Source organism: Lontra canadensis, unplaced genomic scaffold (assembly GCF_010015895.1).
Source record: "Lontra canadensis isolate GAN:19392208 unplaced genomic scaffold, GSC_riverotter_1.0 scaffold96, whole genome shotgun sequence".
Taxonomy (NCBI): Eukaryota; Metazoa; Chordata; class Mammalia; order Carnivora; family Mustelidae; genus Lontra; species Lontra canadensis.
Window position 1 is genome coordinate 1,480,873 of NW_022631090.1, and position 25,251 is coordinate 1,506,123.

Below are 25,251 nucleotides of genomic sequence, written 5' to 3' on the forward strand. Positions count from 1 at the left end.
AATATGCTTAGAAAATTTCATAATAAAAATGTTTAAAATGATAACAACAGCATCACCACAGCCAGTAAAAAAAAAAAAGCTAAAATGTATACAGAAAACATCTTTAAGTTTTCCCTATCCTCTCTCCATCGAAATTGTGTATGGCCTGGCTTATTTTTTGTCTACCAAATCCATTTCTCTCAAAGTCACATTGTTTGAAGCTCCTTGGGGAAGAAAATGTGATGACAGGTAAAGAGCCAGGTGTGAGAACGAAACCACACTACTGTCCAAAGGCACAGGAAATTGGCTGCTGATCAACCCATCCTTCCTTAGAAAATGCATTTGGAATCTGGTGCTGGAGATGTGCGATCTGAACTCGATCATAAGCCCGAATCCCTGTAGAATATTCGCGTTCAGAACAGGGTAGATGAAATTAGCTCGCTAGTCAAGTAGGGCCACCCCAGCCCTTTTGGTTCTAGATGAGATGAAGAATGATTTATAGAATAGAAATAATTTCTGAGTAATAACTTCAGCCTTCATGTGACTTAGAGTCGTGTGTGCACACACGCTTACAAGTCACAAGTTCCCAAACTGTCTCAATTAACCGATAAATGATTATGGAAATTTCTGTTGTAAACAGTAAATCATCAAGAGTTGAAATGCCAGCCAACCTATTTTACAGTCAGAGAAGTAAATGCACACATAAATCAAAGCCTGAGCCTCAGCTTTCTGGCAAAGAAGAACTGCGTATTTCCAGACTAGAGCAGCAAGTTGAGGTGGGTGGAGTGAGGAAGGGCATTTATATTACTTAACTACTAACTATGGTCCAGGTTCATGCTAAGACCTTTATCTCTATTTTCTATTTGATTCTTACAACAACCTGCGAAATGGGTAATAATTATTTCTGTATCACTCATCAGAAGGGGGGGCGGCTCAGAGATGTCATTGACTTGTTTGAGGTCACTCAGCTTGTAAGTGTCAAAGCTGGAATTCAGACTCAGGTCTGCTTGAATTCAAATCCAGAGCTTTCCACTCTACTTTGCTGCCTTCTGGGAGAAAAAGGTGCTGAGAAGAAATGGAAACTTAGAACATGAAAATCCTCAAAAAGAAAAAAAAGGAAGGTGGGGTTTTTTTCCCCCTCAAAAAAAAAAAACCCCACAAAAAACCAGTTAACAGTTACAAAAAAGAGTGATCAAAGGGCAGGCTAGCTCTGATGGTTAGAATGGAACATGGACTCTGAAGGAGCCCTGGCCTTGGGATTAGAAAAACTGGTTTGGGTTGTAGCTCCATTACTTGCTAGCTTTTATGACTTTGATAATTTACTTTTACCTCTCTGGGTCTTGGTTTCCTCATTCATAACCTGCAGACAGTAATGCCTGTCCTATCTATCTCATAAGGTTGTTACAGAGATCGAATACAGAGATCAGACCTATCGGAAAGCGTTCTCTAGGCTAAATCACAACATCCTGCACAGCTGTAACAACTCCACTACTTGTAGTTACTGATTTCTTTGATTAGCAGTAACAACGGATTAAGCTCTTTGGAATTTCCCAGCAAGTTGAGGTTCCTCGTCCTTTGCTTTGTATTTTCTCTAGAAGCTGCTGGATTTCCCCAAGTGAGGAACTGAGCCTGGAGCCCTAGGGAGAAAGTAGAGACCCAGAGTAAATTGCACTCTCTGCCCACCTAGACCCTCACCATTTATATATAGGTGAGTGTAGTCTTTTGTCTGAGCAAGTGTGATGATGGGCACACAGATCTGTCTGCTTTGTCCTAGTGGCGGTGAAGAGAGATTGTGAATTATAGGCATTATATACACAGAAACATGTACACACACACACACACACACACACACACACAGAGAGAGAGAGGCCTCTGGACTTCTCACCATAAGACAGCATCCATCAGGCAGGGATCCCTGGATGGGCCAGTGGAGCTTAGGGCCATATACTTTCACAGTGCCACGCTCTGTTCATAGTTTTGACAACTGCCTCTCATCCTTCCTCGTCAATACACAGGCAGGTTGACTGGTGGGTTCCCTGCTCTGGAGAGCAGGGATTGGATGTGGGAAGGTTCCTAGTCATCAATGCAATAACAAGCATTTTAATGAGCCCCCAAAGTGTCGAGCTGTACTGTGCTTGGAGCTGAGAGTGCAGGACGCCATGGGTTCCTCTCCTTCAGGGAGCACCGCAGAGGAGATTAAAATGGAACGTAATTACAGCATTATATTTTTATACATGAGGGAATGTGTTAGGTAGCTTTCTTGCTTATATACCTATTTCTTCTCGACTCGAACTAATATCTTTTGGGCTCTGAGCGTGGGGCGTTGTATTAATTATGGGGGAACCCAGAGCAGAAAAACAGAGAATAACAAACAGGGAGCAGCCAAATTTCTTCCCAGCCAAGGGTGTGAAATGTAATTGGTGCTTTGTCAGAAATCAACATTTGACCTTCCTGGCATCAGCCCCTGCTCTGAACGGAGGGAGTAGATGATGGTCTGGCTCCTGGGAGGGAGGAAGAAAGACCGTATTACCTTCTGAGACTGGGCAGGCCCTGTCCAGCAGTGTGGAGGGAACTGCATTTGGGGACGAGGTCTGGGTGCTTAAAGTGTGAGGAGAATAGGAAAAGGGACATGGCAATCTCAGGGACAAGCAAATAGTGACCTAGTATGTTCCAGAAAGCAAAAGTAGACAGAGAAATGGGATAAAAATAAACCAGATGGTGAAACAGTGCTAACCTGTTCATTCTGCAGAAAACCCCAGAAGCTATAGGTGTTATAGCAAGAGCATTCCCAGTCGTCGTCATCGCGATCATAGTTGTAAAAACTGAACCAAACAGAAACGACTATTCGACTAGCTATCATGTATCAGAAAATGTATTCGGTGCTTGACATCTGTGATTTCATTTAATAAGCATATGCAAAACCCTTTGAGGCTATTGCTAGTACTGTCCTCGGTCACAGAAGGGGAAACTTGACCCACCCACTCAAGACCAAACAGGTGGCTGGTAAAGCAGCAGAGCCAAGAGGCTAATGTTAGGCTGTCTGACTTGAAAGCCCATTCTTCTAATGATCGCCAGTTCTAATTTTGGGTTTTGGTTCAGTAAAGATAACCCCCCACCCCAGGACTCCCAGGGACCCTTCCCAGAGAACCCCTATCCCTTCCACTTTGTCTCTTTTTCTTTTTCTCTTTCTCTCTCTCTCTCTTCCCATCCCTTCCAAGATAACCTAACCAAGAGCTCTCCTCAGGATCCCTGGGCCCCTTGGGCTTTTCACCATATGGTGAAAAGCTCTAGTCTCTGTCTTGACTCATGAAGTACTTGGGACCACTGGACATATGTCCTCAAGACATCTTTGTTACCTAGTCATGGAGTTGAGTATTGTGCAGAGACCTCCTTCTTATCTTGGGGCTCGTTCCTGGTTTTTCTCCATCTTTTTCCTCTATCCCCCACTCTTCCACTTCACTCTTCCCTTTCAGCTTGAAAGCAATATAGGCCTTTCTTGAGTTACTTGTACTCTTCCACTCGGGCCCTTGCTTCTTCTAGTGACCATCCGCCTTTTCTGAACATGGAACCAGGTTTTTTTTTTCTTTCCTTTTGTCATCCAAAGTCCCCTGTCTCAGAAAGAATGATTTCTTTCTCCGAATATGCCCTCCTGGACCTTAACTGTCAGATTGTGCATGTCCCTGGCCCTCTGGGTTAGAGATTCTCGGTTCTGTGTATACAGGGAGTATCAGGGTGCTGAGGCCATCTCCCAGAAACAGAGGTCTTGGGGAGGGATGCTTATGTCACCCTTGAGTACAAAGAGGGGTAAAATGCTCCCCACAGTCTAGTCTGGGACTAGAGAAGACCTAATCTTTCAATGGCTTGGCCCTGTTCTCCTTTCCTTACATAATTCTGTAGTGGTGAAAGGCAGTGACAAGGAGGGCTTGGGGGAAAGCCCTGGACTAGAAATGAGGAAGCCTGGGTTCCACTACTGACTCTGGCACCCAGTAGCTACATGAACTTGGGCAGAGCAACCTGCACATACCCCTTACACAGCCTACTCTGCTGTATTGCAGTGACCTGATGACAGCTTATTTCCTTGTTGGCCTCTTGGCTTCTTGAAGGCAATGGCCATGACCGTGCCACATTCATTACAGAAACTGCAGGTCCTAACTAGTCTCCCTGAGCTATTCTGGTCCCTTCTAACCCATTTTCCACACTGCTGTGAGCATGAGCTTTCTAAAATACAAAGCCCGCATGTCACCCCCCACCCACCATAAACCCTTCAGTTGTTCCTCATCACCAATTAAGATAAAGAAGACCCATCATGATCTGGACCTTGCCTGTGTCTCTGGCATGCCCTTTTACCACCTGCCCTTTATCCTGTGTTCATTCCACAAACACTTAAGTGTATTTCTGCCTTGGGCCAAGCATTGGGGGCACAGTGTAAACATGGCACCTGTCCTCACAGGACTTACACTCCTCTTTCCTGCTGGCTGACTGCTGCTTGTCCTTTAAGACTCACCTCAGGCATCACCTTCTCTAGAAAGCAATCACTCATGTCCTATACCTTTCTCCCTAGCTCCCTAATCGGGTTCAGGTGTTTCTCCCTTGTGTACCTGGAGTGCCCTATGCACACTTCCGTCATAGCACTTCTGTGTACCAATTGGTCTCACTACCAGATTGTAAACTCTGAGAGTGGAAACTCTGTCCTGTCCACTTTTTTATACCCAGCACATGGCTTGAAACACAGTAGATATTGAGAAGAGGTAAATGAATAAACAGTACCCTCTGGTGGCTAGCTGTTATAAGTACCACCTTTTATGCATTATACAAATGGGTAGACCACAGGCAATTACCCAAAAGAGGTCAGTTTTTCTTTCTTTTAAGATTAGGTGAGGAACTATTTTAGAATGTATGGTCTCCTAGGACCTAGGTTGTTGTCCCAACATCTTCTAAGTCTTTCATGATGCAGCAAATAATATGTAAATGATGGAACAAAATGACCATTTTGAGTAATTGGGTAAGAAGAAAATATAAGGGAAATTTGTCTCATGCAATGAAGAAATGTAACCTGCTCTATAATTTTTTGTTATACCTTTATTTCAGGGCCCACACACTCACATTCACTCATTCAGTTAATAAACATTTGTTGAGTACCTGTATGGTGCCAGGCACTATTCTAGGTGTTGGGGATAGAGTAGTGAATGAAACTAAGTCCTTAACCTTAAGCTTACATTTTGGCTGGGGGAGGCACACAATAGTGTGTGTGTGTGTGTGTGTGTGTGTGTGTGTGTGTATATGTGTGTGTGTGTGTGTATATATATATATGGTTTTCTGTATTTATTTGAGAGAGAGAGAGTGAGAGAGAGCATGAGAAGGGAGAAGGTCAGAGGGAGAAGCCGACTCCCCATGGAGCTGGGAGCCCTGTGTGGGACTCAATCCTGGGACTCTGTGATCATGACCTGAGCTGAAGGCAGTTGCTTAACCAACTGAGCCACCCAGGCACCCAGCAAATATATTTTTATTAAGGGTTATATGTTCTGTGGAGAAAGATAAACTAGGAGAAAGATGGCGACCTAGGTTGCTCTTGACTTTGCTTCCCCTCGCAATCTTCCCCTCACAATCTTCCCCTCACAAACAACTAACATCAATTCATGAACAGGACTCCATTGAGACAATCCTAGAATATGGGGGAGAAGCTGAAGCACACTTTTGCTCCACAGAGATCCAGATAGACTGCATTAGAAGGGCAAGAAGTGGCTACACATTGACCACATTGTGCCTCCTTCAGCCCTAGTGCAGCACTATGCAGAGGTCTCCCCTGAGCCTCCAGTTCCTCCAGTGGACTAAAAAAAAAACAGTGGGGATGCCCATCTCCCCCTGACATTGTGGTTCACTTTGTGAGAACCCCTACTCTGATTTCACACCGTGGGGATTGCAGGAGTATCTTTGGGCCTCAATCACTGGGGATCTGACAATGATGGAGATGATGGAGTGGATTGCAACAACTAGCACGTATGGATCTTGGCCCAGATAGTAATCCCAAGAGCAGCACTGCTGATCTACAGAATCAAGTTGGAGAAACATTCTAATAACCAAAGTACATTGTCAGGTGCAGATCTAGATTTGGATCCTCAAACAAGGAGTTTTGACAGCCCTAGAGCCCAGTTTGTCCATGCGCAAGCAAGGAGCTGAATCACAGTCCCATGTGCTGTGGAGAGTGTTTTCCAGCCCCAACTGACAAGAAGGGCTGGTGACAGTGCCTGGAGGCAGCGCAGCCCAGTGACACTTGAGCAGAGAGGCGAGCAGGCAGAACCGATCACCCCCAGGACAAAGCTAGTCCTGGACACAAAGCATTCTGTATGTAAGGGCAGGGGGATTAATTCATAGCTAAGGCTGAGGGTAGCTCCTGGCTCACCCAATGGGAGAGATGGGGAAATTGAGAGTGACTTGGAACAGCCTCTCCCACTCTCTCCCAGGCAAGGGAATTGAGACATAGCCCCACCCACCATGAAGAGCATCCTCTGGCCCTTTCTAGCCAGAAGTGCTGGAGGCAACTCCTGAAAGCTGTGCAGTCCAGCAGCACTCAAGCAGAAAGGCAAGTGAGCGGAACTGGTCATTTTCTGAATAAAGCCGGTGGCCCTGTTCAGTCAGGGAAGTTGGGGTGTGGGTTGGCTTGAGTTAAAACAACAAAGAGCTTTCCTGGCTTTAGAGCTGCTTCTCCTGCTGTGCCCAGTGAGGGAATCTAACTCATAGCCCTGTTCATCACTGAATAAAACCTTCAGATTGTCTGGCCAGGGAACCTAACCAGAGGACATGGGAAGCTGCATAGTCCATTCAACAGCTCTCTATACAGCGGCACTTAAATAGAGAGCACAGCTGTTGAGTTTCCCCTTCTGCAGAGCAAAACCAGGGCCTCACCTGACAAGGGAATCCAGTGCACACTCATACCTGATTCTGGCCCCCAAACAATAAGCTGTACAGATCCTGGGCCCTGGGCTGCTTCCTTGTCAGGGAAGGGAAGCTAATTCATATCCACATCCACTAGTGAATATAGTACCCAGTCCCAACCATCTAGTAATTCTGACCAGATAATCCAGGCGACAGTGGAACCCACTCTTTAGCCTCACTTGGGTAGGGAACGAAACCAGCAGTTCTATCTAGCTATTCCCAGCCAGTGGCACCCCCCGCCCTTCCTATCCTTGGAGCTCACGCTAATGCCTCATCCAAAAATAATCCATAATAGCAATCCCTTCTGCCCAAGGACATTAATAGCAAATGCCCAGAAAACCTGAAGTGAGTTGACTGGTGGAGAGCTATCTCTGCCAAAGCAAATCTGTAAAGTTTGGAAGAGAAGCTCAATTACTTAAATGCACAGATACAAATGTAACATATCAGGGATCGTGAAAAAGTAGGTCAATATGACATTACCAAAGGAAACTAATAAAGCAGTAATTACTGACCCTAAAAAGTGGTGATTATGAACTATCGGGCAACACATTCAGAATAATCCTATTAAGGAAGCTTAGTGAACAACTACAAGGAAACACAGACAACTAAATGAAATTAGAAAAAGAATGCATGAACAAAATGAGAATTTTGATGAAGAAATAGCAACCATCAAAAAACCCCCAAACAAACAGAAATGTTAGAGTTGAAAAATGTCATAACTAAACCTAAGAATCCAATAGAGAGTTTCAAAAGTCGGCTTGACCATATAGAGGAAATAATCAGTGACTTAGAGGATAGGACATTGTAAATTTCCCAGTCAGAGGAGAGAAAAAAAATAAGAGAAAGTGAGGAAAACCTATGGGAATTATGGGACAAAATGAAAAGAAACAATTGTCACATTATGGTGAATTATGGGATAATATGAAAAGAAACAGTATTCACATTATGGGAATTCCAGGAGGATAAAAGAAAGAAAGGAAAGAAAGTATATTTAAAGCAATAATGGCCGAAAATTTCCCAAACCCAGGAAGAAATGGACATACAGAATGAGGCTCAAAGGATCCCAAATAGGTTGAATCCAAATAGGACTACACAAAGACACATGATTAAATTGTAAAAAGTCAAAAGAAAGAATTTTAAAAACAGTGAGAAAAAAGAGAGACACTACATATGACTGAGCCCTCCATAAGATTGGTTGATTTCTCAACAGAAACTTTTCAGGCCAGGAGAGAATGGAGTAACATATTCAAAACAATGGAAAAAAATAACTCTCAACCAAGAATCCCAAACCCAGCAAAGCTGTTGTTCTTCAGAAAAAAAGACAAGATAAAGACTTTCTCAAACAAACAAAAGTGAGGGAGTTAATTACCACAGACCTGCCTCACAGAAAATGCTGAAGGGAGTTCTTTGACTGGAAGTCAAGCTATGCTAATTAACATAATAAAAACATAAAAAGTTACCATAAATCTCACTAGTGATGGTAGATATAGCATCATGTTAGATTCTGCAATATGGTAATAGTAGTGTTTAACTGTGGTGTATAATAATACTCACATAGGACTTAGGTATGTGCAATACTTACATAATAATAGTAGTATATAATAATACTTACAACTCTAATTTAAAAGTTTAAAATAAGAACATAGTAAAAATAACCATAACTATAATAATCTGTCATTAGTTACACAATATTAAAAAAAAGTAAATTGTAACATTAGTAACCTAAAATGTGACATGAGGAGAGGTAAAAGTATAAAGCTTACAACTTTTATTGAAGTTAAGATTTTATCAGTTTACAAGTATTATAAATTTAAGATATTTTATGTTAGCCTCATGTTAACCACAAGGGAAAATCCTGTAGTAATTAAACAAAAGAACACTATAGAGAAGTCAAATCATACTGATACCTAAAAGACATCAAAACACACAGAAAGACAGCAGGATAAGAAACAAAGGAAAGGTGATCTGTGAAATAACCAGAAAATAATTTTTAAAAATGGCAATAGTAAGCCCTTACCTGTAAATAATTACTTGAAATACAAATGGATTCATTTCTTCAGTTAAAAGACAAAATTAGCTGAATGGATTAAAAAAATTAAAAAACATCTTCCTATAAGAAAGACTCACTTTAGCCTTAAAGACACACATAGAGTGAGAGTGAAGGGATGGAAAAACACATTCCAAAAAAAGCAAGTGTAGCTGTAATTAGACAATATAGACTTTGAACTAAAAATGGTAAAAGAGACAAAGAAGGTCATTATATAATGATCACTATATAAAGAAGATATAATACTTACAAATATTTATGTGCTCAACATCAGAGCACATAAACATATACAGCAAAAACTGACAGAGCTAAAAGGAGAAATGAACAGTAATACAATAATAGTTGGGAACTCTAATTCCCCTCTCTCAACAAAGGATAGATCATTCAGATAGAGAATCAATAAAGAAACAGCAGATTTGAACAAGATTATAGACCAAATGGACCTAATAGACATACATAGAACACTCTATCCACAGCAGCAGAATATGCATTCTTCTCAAGTGCACAGGGAACATTTTTTTTGGATAGACCATATGTTAGGCCACAAAACAAGTCTTAGAAAATTCAAGAAGACTGAAATCATACCAGGTATCTTCTCTAACCATGATGGCATGAAACTAAAAATCAACAAAAAGAGGAAAACTGGAAAATTCATGAGCACATGGAAATTAAACAATGTTCTCCTGAACAACCAGTGGATCAAAGAAGAAATTAAAAGGGAAAATAAAAGTTGCTTGAGCGAAGCAAAATGGAAATAAAACATACCAAAATGTGTAGGATAAAATAAAAACAGTTCTAAGGGGGAAATTCAGAGCATTAAATGTCTACATTTTTAAGAAGCAAAAAAGATCCCAAATAAAGAACCTCAAGGTGGCTCAGTGGGTTAAGCCTCTGCCTTCAGCTCAGGTCATGATCTCAGTGTCCTGGGATCAAACCCAGCATCAGGATCTCTGTTCAGCAGGGAGCCTGCTTCACCCCACCCTGCCTGCCTCTCTGCTTATTTGTGACCTCTGTCAAATAAATAAATAAGTAAAATCTTAAAAAAAAAAAGAACCTGACTCTGCACCTTAAATAACTAGAAAAAAAAAGACAAATTGAGCCCAGAGTTAGCAGAAGAAAGGAAATAATAAATATTGGTGCAGAAATCAATGAAATAGAGAACAGAAAAACAATAGAAAAGATTAACCAAACTAAGCATTTGTTCTTTGAAAGGATAAATGAAACTAACAAACCTTTAGCTAGACTAAACAAGGAAAAAAGAGAAAGGGCCCAAATCAACAAAAGTATAAATGAAAAAGGAGACATTACAACTGATACTACAGAAATTTGAAGGATCCCAGGAGCCTACTGTGAGCAACTATATGCCAAGAAACTGGACAACATGGAAGAGATAAAGAAAATTTTAGAGACATAAAATTTACCTAGACTGAATCAGAAAGAAATCTGAACAGACCAATTACTAGTAAGGAGATTGAATCAATAATTTAAAATCTTCTAACAAAGAAAAACTCAGGACCAGATGGCTTCACTGGTGAATTTTACTAAATATTTAAAGAAGAATTAGTGCTTATTCTCAAATTCTTCTAAAAATTTCAAGAGGAGGGAATACTTCCAAAATTATTTTACAAGGCAGGCATTATCCAGCTACCAAAACCAGAAAGGAAAACTACAGGCCAATATCCTTGATGAATATAGATGCAAAAATTCTCAATAAAGTACTAGCACACCAAATTCAGCAGCATATTAAAAGGATCATACACCATGATCAATTGGGATTTATCCCAGGATGTAAGGATAGTTCAACATTTGCAGATCAGTCAGTGATATATATAGAAGGAACATATCTTAAAATAATAAAGGCTATATATGACCAGACCACAGCTAACATCACATCCAGTGGTGAATATTTGAAAGCTTTTCCTTTAATATCAGGGCTAAGACAAGGGTGCCCACTCTTAGAACTCCTATGCAACATATTACTAGAAGTCCTAGCTAGAGCAGTCAGGCAAGAAAAAGGAAATGTATCATAACTGGAAAGGAAGTAAAATTGTATTTGCAGATGACGTGAGTTCATATGTAGAAAATCATAAAGTCTTAGCCAAAAAACTGTTGGATCTAATTAATGGATTCAGTAAAGTTACAGGATATAAAATTAACATATAAATTGTAGGAGCATTTCTATACATTAATAGTGAATTTTCTGAAAAAGAAATAAGTTGATGCCATTTATAATAGCAAAAACAATAAAATACTTATGAATAAATTTAACTAAGGAAAAAGATCTCCACTCTGAAAACTATAAGACATTGATGAAAGAAATATAAGAAAACAAATAAATTAAAAAGTATCCCACATTTCATGGATTGGAAGAGTTAATATTGTTAAAATGTCAATATACCAAAAGCCATATATAGATTCAATGCAATTCCTATCAAGATTCCAATGGCATTGGGGCGCCTGGGTGGCTCAGTGGGTTAAGCCTCTGCCTTCAGCTCAGGTCATGATCTCAGAGTCCTGGGATGGAGCCCTGCATCAGGCTCTCTGCTCAGCAGGGAGCCTGCTTCCCCCTCTCTCTCTGCCTCTCTGCCTACTTGTGGTCTCTGTCTGCCAAAGAAATAAATAAAATTAAAAAAAAAGATTCCAATGGCATTTTTTACCACAGTAGAAAAAAACGCTCCTAAAATTTATATAGAATTACAAGAGACCCCAAATAGCCAAAGAAATTCTGAGAAAGAACAAAATAGGAGGCATCACACATCCTGATTTGAAGCTAAATTATAAAGTCATAGTCATCAAAACAGTATGGTACTGGCATAAAAACAGACAAATAGACCAATGGAACAGACTCGAGAGCCCAGATATAAACCCAAGCATATACAGTCAGCTAATGCTTGGAGAGAGCCAAGAATACTCAATGGACGAAAGACAGTGTTTTCAATAAATGGTGCTAAGATAATTGGATATTCAAATGTAAAAGAATGGAAGTGAATCCTATCTTCTATCACTCATAAAAATTAACTCTGAATAGGGGCACCTGGGAGGGCTCAGTCGGTTAAGCGTCCGACTCTTGATCAGATCAGGTCATGATCTCAGGGTTGTGAGATCAAGTCCCATGTCCAGCTTCATGCTGCGCTTGGACCCTGCTTAAGATTCTCTCTCTCCCTCTTCTTCTGTCCCTCTCCCCTCCCTCTCTAAAAAAAATACCTCTAAATAGATTAAAGACTTAAACATAAGACCTAAAAGCATAAAACTTCTGGAAGAAAACACAGGAATAAAAGTCCTTGATATGTTTATGTGTGACTTTTTAAAAAAGATTTTATTTATTTATTTGACAGAGAGATACACAGTGAAGAGAGCACAAGCAGGGGGAGCAGCAGGCAGAGGGAGAGGGAGAAGCAGGCTTCCCACTGAGCAGGGAACCAGATGCAGGGCTGGATCCCAGGACCCTGGGAACATGATCCAAGCCGAAGGCAGACACTTAATGACTGAGCCACCCAGGAACCCCCTTGATATGTATATTTGCGGCTTTTTTTGGATATGACATCTAAAGCACAAGCAAAATAAATAAATAAACAAGTGGGACTGCATCAAACTAAAATGTTCTATAACAAAATAAACCATCAGCAAAGTGAAAAACCACCTACAGAATGGGAAAAAAAATTTGCAAAACATGTATCTGGTAAGGTGTTAATATCCAAAATATATAAAGAACTCATCCAACTCCATTAGCAGAAAACCAAATAACCTAATTAGAAAATGGGCAAAGGACCTGAATAGACATTTCCCCAAAGAAGATAAACAAAAGGCCAGCTACTACGTGAAAAGACGCTCTGCATCACTACTCACTAGGCGAATATAAATTAAAACCACAATGAGATATCACCTCATGACTATTAGAATAACCATCATCAAAAAGACGAGGTAGCAAATGCCGGTGTGGATGTGGAGATAAGGGAGCCCTCTGTGTGCTGTTGGTGGGATTATAAATTGGTACAGCCACTTTGGAAAACAGTATGGAGGATCCTCCAAAAATTAAAAGTAGAATTAGCTACCATATGATTCAGATATATTCTGGAAATATATCCAAAGGGAATGAAAACCCTAGCTCAAAAAGAGATCTGCACCCCCATGTTCATAAGAGCGCTATTTACAACAGCCAAGACATGGACACAACTTAAGAGCCCATCAATGGGTGAATGGGTAGAAAAGTTGTGGTATATAATGCAATAGAATATTATTCAGCCATTAAAAAAACCAAGGAAATCCTATTATTCTTGACAACACAGATGGACCTTGAAGGCATTATGCTAAGTGAAGTAAGTCAGAGAAAAAGAAACACTATATAATCTCACTTATACATGGAATCCCCCCAAACCCCCAAACTCATTGAAAAGGAGATCCAAATTGTGCTTACCAGAGCCAGGGGATGGGGGCAGGGGAAATTGGAGGAAGGTGGTCACAAAGTACAAACTTGAACTGTTTGTGTCAATTAGGCCATTTAAGTGTCATAGTAAAAGACTAGCTAATGGTAACAGTGCATCTTAAAACCTTCAGAAGGAAAGGAGAATGATTTGTGGACTATTTGTTTTTGTGTGTATGTGGCAGTTTTAAGTTATTAGTTTTTAAAATCAGTACTTTTTAATGCAAACAACTTGACCAAAAATCTGTCACAGAATTTTGAGACCCATTAAAACAAAAGTTTAAGGGGCACCTGGGTGGCTCAGTGGGTTGGGGCCTCTGCCTTCGGCTCAGGTCATGATCCCAGGGTCCTGGGATCGAGCCCCACGTCGGGCTCTCTGCTCCGCGGGGAGCCTACTTCCTCCTGCCTTTCTGCCTAGTTGTGATTTCTCTCTGTCAAATAAATAAAATATTTAAAAAATAAGTTTAAGGAGAAAAAAAAGAGAAAAAGTACAAACTGCCAGTTACATGATAAATAATACTAGGGATATAAAGTGCATCGTGATAACTAGAGCTGATGTTGCTGTATGATGCATAGGAAAATAGAGTAAATCCTATGAGTTTTCATCACAAAGAGAAAGGTTGTTTTTTTTTTCCCCTTCTTTCTTTTCTTGTTATTCTACCTAAATGAGAAGATGGATGTTGGCTGAAACTGTTGAGGCAATTACATATATTTAACAATATATGTAAACCAGAATGTCATGCTTGTATGCCTTAAACTTTCACAGTGATGTCTGTCGATTATTTCTCAATAAAACTGGGAAAAATAAACTAAGGTACAGAATAGAGAGTGAGATGAGACACCACTTGAGCAAAGGCCTAAATACATATTAGTTATAACTTCAGAGAACTATATAAATGTTGGTTCACCAGACCTGCCCAAAACACCATGGGACTTTTGGAATTTTCTTTCTTTTTTTTCTTTTAGATTTTGAAAGAAGTTTAATTTGACGTAGAAGTTGCTAAAATAACACAGAGAGAGTTCCCAACGTGTGATTCACCTACTCATCCCCAGTGTTAACATCTTACATAACGACACAACTACCACAACCAGGAAATTATCACCAGTAGAATATTCTACTAAGCGAACTATAGACCTCATTCAAATTCCACCAGTTGTCACATGCCCTTAACTTTCTGGGGACAGGGAAGGTTCCATCATTCCATTAATTTTGTTGCATGTATAGATGTGTGTAATCACCATCATAATTAGAACAATACAACTTCATCACTCCCAAGAAACTCATTTTTGCCACCTCTGTATGGTCACATCTGCCCCCCTGGCAACCACTGAGCTGTTTTTCATCACTGATAATTTTATAATTTCTGGAGTGTTATGTACATGGAAATATACAGTATGTAGCATATTATGATTGACATATTATAATTTGTTTGTGTCGCTCATCAGAATGCCCCGAGATCCATTCACATTGTTGTATTTATCAATAGTTTTTTATTTTTTTATTGCTGATGTTGCACAATTTGTGTATCCATGCCCCCACTGAAGAGCATTTCAGCTTTTTTCCAGTTCTTGCCTAATACACGTAAAGGTGTTGTGAACATTCATGTATTTTTTTTTGTGTGTAGACATGAATGTTCATATTTCTGTGGTGAAATCTGGAGTCTTATTTTTTTTTCTTAAAGGTTTTATTTAGTTATTTGAGAGAGAGAAAGAGAGGAGGAGCATGAGAGGGGGGAGGACCAGAGGGAGAAGCAGACTCCCTGCCGAGCAGGAAGCCCAATGCAGGACTGCAGGATCATGACCTGAGTTGAATGCAGTCGCCCAACCGTCTGAGCCACCCAGCTGGCCCTAGCGCCTTATGTCTTTAGAGGGGTTTATAAGCAAGTGTTGTGTTTCACAAAATGAGCAGTAGAGTGGAGGGAACACAAAAGATACGGCTTCAGCCTTGCTTTGTCGTTGATCAGTAGTATGATGTTAGGTTAAGCCCTTCTCTCTAGGACTCAATTTCTATCTGTAAAATGAGAGGCTAGGAAACTATGATTTCTTTAGTCTCTTTCTTTCTTTCTTTCTTTCTTTCTTTCTTTCTTTCTTTCTTTCTTTCTTTGAGTGGGAGATGGGGTAGAGGGGCAAAGGGAGAGGGAGAGGGAGATAGAGAATTGCAATCAGGCTCCACACCCAGCATAGAGCCCAACATGGAGCTCAATCTCATGACCTTGAGATCATGACCTGAACGGAAATCAAGAGCCAACTGAGCACCTCCCCCCCAGGTGCTCTTCTTTAGTCTTTTCTACATCTAACAGTTCTGTGGTTCTGAAGAGAAAGAAAGGAGGTTTCTACCTCATTTCATATGGGATTTATAGCCATACACATAGAATACCAGCTACAAGCCTAGATTATACCTCTCCCACTTTTTTCTAGCATGTTCTAAATAGTTACCTTGTGCGGAAAGAGAATATAGGGATAAAATTAACTAATCTTAATGCGACAAAGGCTTGGAAGTCTGAGCCCTGAGGAGAAAGGACTCTAAATGCCTATTCAGGTCCTTTGCCTTCCCTCCCTTTAAACTTATATAGAATTGCCACATGGCACAGGGTCATTCCTAAGTAATATATATGGAGCAAATTGTCCCCTCTCTGTTGCCAGTACTTTTATTAGTTAGACTCAGGGTAAAATAAACATGGAATATGTGTGTGTGTGTGTGTGTGTGTGTGGTCCATATATATGTATGTGCATTATGTATATTTTGTAAATGTTACAATATATGCATTTTTATATTGTATATTTTTTTCAAAAGTCAGGAGGTAATTACACAAAATATTTGCAATGGTTAAGTCTGAGGGATGTGATTATCTTGAGAGGCAATTCTGAGAGTCAGAGAAGCACGTGTGTGAGCATAGTCTATCTTTCTTCTTCTCTATCTCTCTCTCACACACACACACACACACACACACGCACACGCACACGCACACTGGTTAAAATCATGGAACAAGAGCCAGACAGCCTGGGTGCGAATCCTGACTCTGCCAGGTACTGGTTATATGATTTTGGGCAAGTGACATAACCTCTGTGTCTCTCAGTTTCCTCTGTGGGATGGCAATGATATTAATAGCGCCAACTTCAGAGGGTTAATAAGATGTAAATGAGTTAAAATATATGAAGCAATTTGAACAGTTCCTACTGCATTGCGGGAAGTGTGTCTGTCAGTCGATGTCTGTGTCTGTCACTTCATGAGATGGCCCGGCTGCCACCACCCCATCCACAGGGCTTTTCCAGCTGCCACAGTCCCATTCCCCACCCACCTCTACCTGCTAGTACCCCTCACCCACTCCTCTGCCAAAAAAAAAATTAACTCAGGCACTAAGGCAGTAGCTTGCTTAACTCTGCCTCAGTAATTTCTTTTGCCCCCTAAGCTATAGTTACTCCAGTCCAGGGAACTAAAAATCCTATTAGTAATTTTGTATAAATTGAATTAAATAAAAAGAGAGAACAAAATAATTTTGCATATCCGCTAGACCTTTAAGTGATCCTTGTCTTCCCAAATCTAAAGAAACAGATAAAATCCATTTGAAAAACAGCACCCCCCTTCATTTAGCTATTATGTAAAGCTGGCAGGAACATCTTTGAAATGTTACATTGTTTTGCTTTAGAAAATGAAAAAAGAAGATTGTCTCATCTTCCTCTTCCTTTCATACATTTGAACCTTCCTCCTACAAAGGGCTGTGGTGGTGGTGGTGGTAGCTTGTGTGTGGGTGTGTTTGTGTTTCTGTATGTGTGTGTGAGTGTGTGTGATATCCCCCTAGTGTGATCTGGATGAATACCTTAGCTTAGACGCTGCTGTAGTCAGTGCTACATCGGCTTCATAAACATTGTGGATTCTTAGTTTTCCCCCCAGGCTTATTGAGATGTAATTGACATATAACGTGGCATAAGTTAAGGTGCACAGTGCGATGCTTTGATCTACATGTATATTACAAAATGATTACCACGATAAGGTTAGTTAACATTTTCACCACCTCACATAGTTACCTTTTAGGTCTGTGTAGTGAGAACATTTAGCACCTCTCTCTTAGCAATTTTCACGTATACAACACAGTCTCGTTAACCATAATCAAGGAATCTATCAAAGCTGAACTCATGGAAACAGAGAGAACATTGCATTTTCTTGAACGCATCGTTTTAAGAGAGTAATGAATTCTTTGCAGCATCGTAAGGTGACAAAGCTGTTCATAACAACTCGTTGATAATCCATCAGATGTCCAATTTACCTCCCACTTTCCCTTCTCATCTCCTTTGCACAGAGAATGATTTTTCCACTTCTTTGAGTACTGTGCTGGCTTTTCCTCTCCCCCTTGTTCTCAACCAGGGTGTTAACTAACAATGGTTAAGGTGTTACTCTAGTTTTAAGATCCTGACATTTTATCTAGGTACACGCAAAGTCTCAAAATGACAGCTCCGCTCTCCGTAATGTATCTGCGACCTCTGTTTCTAGCCTCATTTCCCTCCCTTGCACCTGTCGGGCTGATCTGCTTTATCCAAACATCCTCTACTTTCCTGGCTGTGCATTAGTTCATGCTCTTCACAGCATTATCTCTGCCTAGAATTCTCTCCCTTTAAACCCCATTTCTGTGTGCCCAAGTCTTGCTCATCTTTGAAGACCAGCTCCACTACCTGAAACCTTTCCTGATCCCCCGATTGCCCTATGCCACAGGCAAAATTAGTTTTCTCTTCTCTGTGCCCTCATGGAGCTTTGTTTGTGTTCTGTTGCATTGCTTGTTCTGCTCTACCGTGAATTGTAATTAGCTGAGTTCACACTCATCTCCTCCACTAGACTAAGTGCCTCAAAAGCAGAAGCTAAGTCTTTTTCATCATTCTGTCCCACACAGTGAACCCCCATAGACCCTAGTAGTACATGGGGTAGGCCCTCGATCAATGCTTGCTGATAACAACTCCCCCAAATGATCTTTAATGCTGGCATTTCAAAATCTTCTGTGGCAGGAGAGGAGATCTTCAGACAGAAGATATCTGGAAATGAGCTAGGCTGGCATTGACCATATAGTGGAGGACACCGAGATGGAGATGCCTACGAAGTGTTCTGTCCATTACCACATAAATGAATGTCACCTGACTCTGGCTGTAGAGCTCATCCACAACTTCATCCATATTGTCCCACCTGACGAGGAGATCTCAGGGCCTTCTGAACTCCTGGGCAGTGCTCCAAAGGGCTGATGGATGGGGCTGAGCCAAGAGGGGGGTATGAGTGAGGAAGTTTCTCATGCGGTTGAGTTGGAGGGAAGACTGATGCACTTTGAACCCAAGAATAAAAGACCTATAGAAAGGGCATGTGGGAGATCCCCCAAGAAACTATCAAATAAGCTCTCGGAAGGCAGCTGAGGGTAAAAAGGTCTGGTCCATTTACATTTCAATAGAGAATAGAAACAATTACCTAAATACTACTTTTTTTGTGGCCTCTATAGCCTTTGCAACTTGTGGCTTTTGTGAACTCCCACATATTTATTTCCTTGTTAAAAACCATCAGTAAAATCCTTCTAATGGGACGTGTGTGTCAGTGTCAGGGAAGGGAGGAAATTAGGGGAAGAATAGGTCTGACTGTAGGTTTAATCTTTGGGCTGGGAAGTCGGAAGGAACTTTGGGAAATGGTAGGGTGGGCGGTTGGAGAAAAACGTGCAAGTCAAATTCTTGCTGCCTTTGGGAAGAAAGAAAAGAGCACAGAGCAGAGCAGAGGACCTGGAGACCTGACAAGAGAGGCTTCCTAGTGCTTAGGCCTTGGAAACCTTGTGCTGAGACTCAGTCTTTGACATCAGAAACTGCTTCCCACCCGTGCAAAAATTGCCCTTTTTAGGGGATAGAGAGATTTATACAAGTAGGCTGCCAAGATTACTCTACTGGTAATTTTTGGAGAGGGTAGATTTTTCCACAGATAATTTTTTTCCTTCTTGTCAAACCCACCAGCCCAAACCAAAGAGCAAAGGCCAAATAAAGATCTGGAATCTTTCGCCAACCAACCAACCAACCAACCAACCAAAAATGCTTATCAAGATAAGCCCAGTTGTTTTCAACTAAGGGTTAATAAGCAAGTGAAATAGGCCAGTGCATTTACAAGGAAAACTGCAGAAAAGGAAAATACCAGGGCTTTCAAGTACCTTCCAAGCAATTTGAGATGTTTTATTCACATCATGAAGACAGTTTTACCCTGGAGCATTTCCTTTTCAGAAACTACTCAAGGAATCTGCTCTTTTGGGCTGCTTCTTGACATGGAAACATTTTAATGTCACTGCTTTACCTTTAGTTTGGGATTTTGCCTCTTCAGCCAAGTTTCTGCTCTACTACTTGTGCCTGGCTGTTTTGATTTCACTGTCCAAACCCCTCCCTAGCTCCCTCGCTTCCGTCTTACATTTTCTCCACAAAATGCATTTGCTATAGTCCATTTTCTAATGTTTGTCATTCTTTTTGTGCTTTTTCATTTTACTAAATCAATCAGTAAATATTTGTTGTGTGTAAGGCATTGTGCCTGTTACAGCAGGAGAAACAAAGTGACATAAAAACTTTCTTCAAGGACCTTGCTGTGAATTGAAGATTTTTCAGCCAGGAAGTGTATCTCATATTTGACCTTTCCATTGGATTCCTGTTACTCTTTTGGCTAGGTCCTGTTGACATCACGAGAGTTTCCTAAATCATAGCCACCCCCCCCAGCTTACCATTACCCCCAATCAAATCAATCCCAGTTCAACTCTAAAAAAATGAAGTTAACTCGATGGTTGCCAGAAGAGGGGGGGAGGGGGTGGGAGAATGAGTACATGGGTGAAAGGGAATGGGAGGTACAGACTTCCAGTTGTGGAATAGATAAGTCACAGGAAATGAGGGGTACAGGATAGGGAATATAGTCAGTGGCATTGTAACAGCATTGAGTGGTGACAGATGGTAGCTGCACTTGTGAGCACAGCATAAAATTGTTGAACCATTGCATTGTACACCTCAAACTAATGCAACATTGTGTGTCAGCTATACTCAAATAAAAAAAATATATTTTTTAAAATTCATTCTCTCACCATCCTACTCTCCAAAAAAATATTTCCAAGATGCCATATTGCCTAATGAGTAAAGCTCAATTTCGTTGGCTTGGTTCAAAATTTTACCTTTAACCTTTACCTTTACCTTTTACCTTTTACCTTTAAAATCAAAGTCCTACCCATCTTTATGGCTCAAGGCCCACTTCATTCAGGCATCTTTTCTCCACTTCCCCACCGAGAGTGATCTCTCCCTTCAATTTCTGGAGATTATGTTCTACATCACTCATTGGTATGCTGCCTTGACTAGTTTGTTTTGTATGCATGTGGCTTTTCCCCATTCAGATTGCAGATTTATGGAGAGCAGGGCCTGAGCATAATGCATTATACACAAAAGATGCTTAATACATGTTTGATGATGAAGACGGGGATGATTTTTCCTGATTTCAGGGTATGTATAGGATGGGTTCTAAGGGTGAGTGGCTAAGGGAAGATTCTGGAGGGAGGGGAATGAATTAATAAGGCTTTTACAGTCACAGTCCAAAAGGGATAAGAACTTCAACTTACTGATTCCTTGGCTGGGAGCCTTGTTGTATTGCCAGAATTTTAGTGAGTTTGAAAAGAAAAGGAGGGACAGGACTTTGGGACTGCTATGAATTTATGTGGAGAATGAGAGAGAGGTAGATATCAGAAGTAACTGAACCTGAGTAACTTCAATAATGATAGTAGCATTAGCCAAAACAAAACAAAAAAGGAAGAAAGAAAGAAAGAAAGAAAGAAAGAAAGAAAGATAAAGAAAGAAAGAAAAAGGAAATCAGAGGTGGAAGCCAGATTTAGAGGGGAGTTGATTCAAGTTTTTAAAAAGATTTTTATTTGTATCTCTCTCACACACACACACACACACACACACACAGAACAAGCACAAGCAGGGGGAGCGGCAGGCAGAGGGAGAAGGAGGCTCCCCACAGAGTGCAGAGCCCAATGCGGGATTCGATCCCAAGACCCTGGGATCATGACCTGAGCCAAAGGCAGGCGCTTAACTCTCTGAGCCACCCAGGTGCCTGGTGAGTTTGTTTTCAGACATCCTGAGTTTAGGGTAACTTGAGTAACCAAGTGGACATCTAGCAAGCAGTGAGATACTCCCTACCTCTATTCAATTCCATGCAACAAATATTTACTGAACATCTGCCATATGCCAGTCACCATGTTGGAGAGATAGTCAAAGAAGACACAAACCCTGGCCTCCAGAACTCATGTTTGAGTGGGGAAGACAGACTAGTAAATTCCTCTGGCATAAGGTAGTAAACGGTGTAATTGAAATATGAAATTGAATATGAAATTGAAAGTGCTATGAAAGTATAAATAGGGGACAAATTGCATCCAAGTGGATGAGAAAAAGTTACAGAAGTGACGAGTTTTGAGCAAGGCCTGGAAAGAAAAAGTAGACATTTGTTCAATAAACAAATAGGGAAATGGCTTTCCAAGTGAACGAAGTCTCAAGCCAAGGCACAGGTCACAGAAGTGTGGGGCATTCTAGTGATCTGAAACGACTAAAGAGAATGGGATGACAGAATAAAGATGGATGGAGCAAAAGAAGTAACTGGTGTCAAGAGACTGGAGGAACTTTGTTACACTAGCCTGTGGAGGCGGTCTAGTGCAATGGTTAGAGGCGTAGACTCCAGTGTCAGACTCCCTGGGTCAAAATCCCATCTCTGCCACTTACTAGTTCTGTGACCTTGAGTGAATCCTTTAGTCCCTCTGTGCTCAGTTTTCCCATCTGTAAAATGGGGTTGATGGTACCTGCCTCGTAGGATTGCTTTGATGGTTGAGAGGGCTAGTATGTGTAAACTGATTAGGGTCCTGCCTGGCATATAGTGAGGATACGTAAAGGTCAGCCCAAGGGCGAAATGGCAAGAAACGGACCACTACACCATTGTGTACTACACCTTCCGCAGCTTCGAAAGGAAACTACGGGAACTAAGTCTCCAGATACTCTAAGCACACATCCAGGGAACACTAGGTGAATCTCTTCTCACAGGAGTGGGAGTTTCTTGAGAGGGTGAGGTTCTCTGCCTTGGAAATGTAGATCCAGTTTAGAAAAAGTGTGAACAGCCTGAGTGGGGGAAAACTCGAATGGCCAGAGTGGGACTGTTGACTCACAATAAATGGGAGCTCTCATTATGGTACTCCCTCCAGCAAGTGGAAATAAAACAAAATCAGGCGGTGACACCACACGCGTATTTTATTGCAGTTGAGTAAGAAACAGAAAATTGGCCAGCAGAGCATGAGTGAACAGGCAGCAGGGTCCAGTGGTGAGTACTTTGCTTGGCTCAGATTATGTAAAGGAATCCTCTGAAGGGGGCTAGCAATCGGAAATGCAGCCCTACCTTGCTAATGAAGCCTATCTCGCCCCAGGAGTTCGGATGCTCTCAAGGAACCCATTGTCTATTCCTTGGCTTTCTAGAGCTCTGCTCCAGCACTCCTGGAATAGACTCTTGGAATGATTGTACTTCCCTGTGTGACTGCAAAAAGGAACTGAATCTCGTCCACCCACCCAGCCGGCCCTGGGGTTTCACTTGACAGAACCAGGGGTGAATGCTGGGCTTACCACCAATAGCTGTGCGATCTTGAGTGAGTCACTCAAATTGTCTGAGCTTCGGTTTCTCCATCTGTGAAACGGGAACAAAAATGGCTCCTCTATTATGAAGGGTTTATGGTAATTACAAGAAAGAATTTATCTAGAAAGCGCTTGGAACACTGAGTGCTTAAGAGTTGTAAGTTCATCTCCCTTCCTTTGCCTTTATACTTAGGCCACCCAAAGATCCCTGCTCTCATTTTAGCCCTTCTAGGGGCTTCCTCCCATCTCATGTCCAGAGTAGTAGAGATGGGAAGAAGGAGGAATCAGTATATAGAAAGACGGTGAAAAATGGTGGCTCTTTTTTCAACCCCTGTCCCCCCAAATCTGACTTTGTGGTAGAGATATTTTGATGTAGCCAGTATTCCTAAATGGGAAAGGTATTCAGATTCTGGATGGCCGAAGGTGAGAAGCATCTGCTAAGACATCGTGACAACTCTACGAAATACACATGCGTATATTTACTCTGAACTCACGGCTGTTCATTTGTATGTTTTAGGATGAGACGGGAACAAGGATAATTGAAAACATTTCGTTTTTAGGATGGTAGAAATAGATTGTCGTAATGTTACCTTAATATTGTTGTGCCTGTGGAGAAGGATCCTCTTTTCCTGACATACTTAATTCTCCTTACCCTCTTTTCAAAAGAACAACAGGAGGAAAGGGTGCTGGAGTAAAGGGAATTGTACAGTGGGAATAACATGCCCCCATCTCATCTGTCCTTCTGCCCAGCCTTCCATTAACCATCATGACCAGAGGCCAGAGAGCTTCCTGTCTGTGGTGCTTCAATGCCCTTGCATCATTAATATCATCATCTCTACCCTTCTTCTAGGAGTGGATCTTATGAGGGAGGTATGGAAGAAGTCCTGCATGCTTAGCGTCAATCCGAACCTTTGAGAACCAGCAAGGGACAAAGGCAGCAATCACTGTGTAATATTCTGGACTTTCTTGGCAGGTGAATACTGCTATGCATGAGGCAAAACTCATGGAAGAATGTGACGAGCTGGTAGAGATCATCCAGCAGAGGAAGCAAATGATCGCTGTCAAAATCAAAGAGACAAAGGTAAAGCATGGAGCTTCGGTGAGGCCAAGGCAGAGTTGACTTTACAAATGTCAGAGTTTCATCCCGATGATTCCAGTTTGAACTTGGATCATGAAAGTAAGAAGAAATGGGGTTAGAGGGAGGGAGGCAAAGAAGAAGCGATGTTTGGCCTAGTGCTATAAACCTGGTAAAAATGATGAGTTCTGGGGTATTGGAAATGCTCTATACCTTGACCCGGTTGATGGTTACATGGGTGTATGTATATGCAAAAAAAAAAAAAAGTCATTGAGTTGTCCACCCAGAGGTGGGTGCTTTACTGTAGGTATGTTATAGGTCAATCCAAAAAGAAAAAAAGCGATGGTAGAAATGTGGGCCAGAATTATGGAAGGACCATGCGTGCTATTATAAGGACTTTGGGCTTATCCGCAAGGGCATTGGGAAGCCATCCTAGTTTCTTAGGAAGGGAGAGAGTGATCGATATGGCAGAAGTAACCAGGGTGGATCCGAACAGGATGACACTGAAGTCGGGGAAGCAATCTAAGAGGCTTATGGAATGATTCTTGATAGGAGTCGATGAAGACCTACACGGGGGAAATGTCAGCACAAGTGGAAGGAAAGGACAGAACAGGAATTACTAGAAAGGAAATGATGGGAATCCTCGACTGCTCCACTGTAAAAGATGAAGGGAAAGAGAAGACTTCCAGGTTTTTAGCCTAGGAACTGAAGAAGCAGGGTCAAGGTCAGGTGTGAGCCTCCATGCATCCGTATGGTTGTAGGCATATTGGTCTGCCGGTCAGCGTAGTGATTATAAGCTCATGCCGGGTATATAGTGTGAGGATTATGAGAGTCTGAGGTGATGATCAATACTTTGTGCCATGCTGGGTGGTTCCAGCCAACGCAAGAACTGAAATTCCTGAGAACACAGATCTGTGAATGCACAGGTGCTCATAAGAATACGGAGAGAAAGATATTCGTTGGAAGGTAGAGTGCCATAAAGAACAAGGAAGTACTTTTTATTAAACACGGCTGTGAAACTATATCGACCATAAGATGGGTCGATGGAGATCCCTGGGTGGCAGGGCTTCCTTTGATACTTTTTATTTTCTAAATACTCAACTGTGAGCATGCACTCTTGTTCTAATCAGAAAAATTAAAGTTTTTGTCCATGAA

General features: G+C 41.3%; 1 protein-coding gene across 5 annotated transcripts in view; it reads left to right on the plus strand.

The window, feature by feature from the left end:
• The window catches only part of MID2 (midline 2), a 100,397-nt gene that overhangs the window by 45,877 nt on the left and 29,269 nt on the right, over nucleotides 1-25,251 (plus strand). For all 5 annotated transcript variants that reach the window (XM_032837161.1, XM_032837156.1, XM_032837157.1 and 2 more), the window contains one exon: nucleotides 23,995-24,102. In XM_032837161.1, the coding sequence (XP_032693052.1) occupies nucleotides 23,995-24,102 (108 nt within the window). The remainder of the gene's footprint in view (nucleotides 1-23,994; nucleotides 24,103-25,251) is intronic.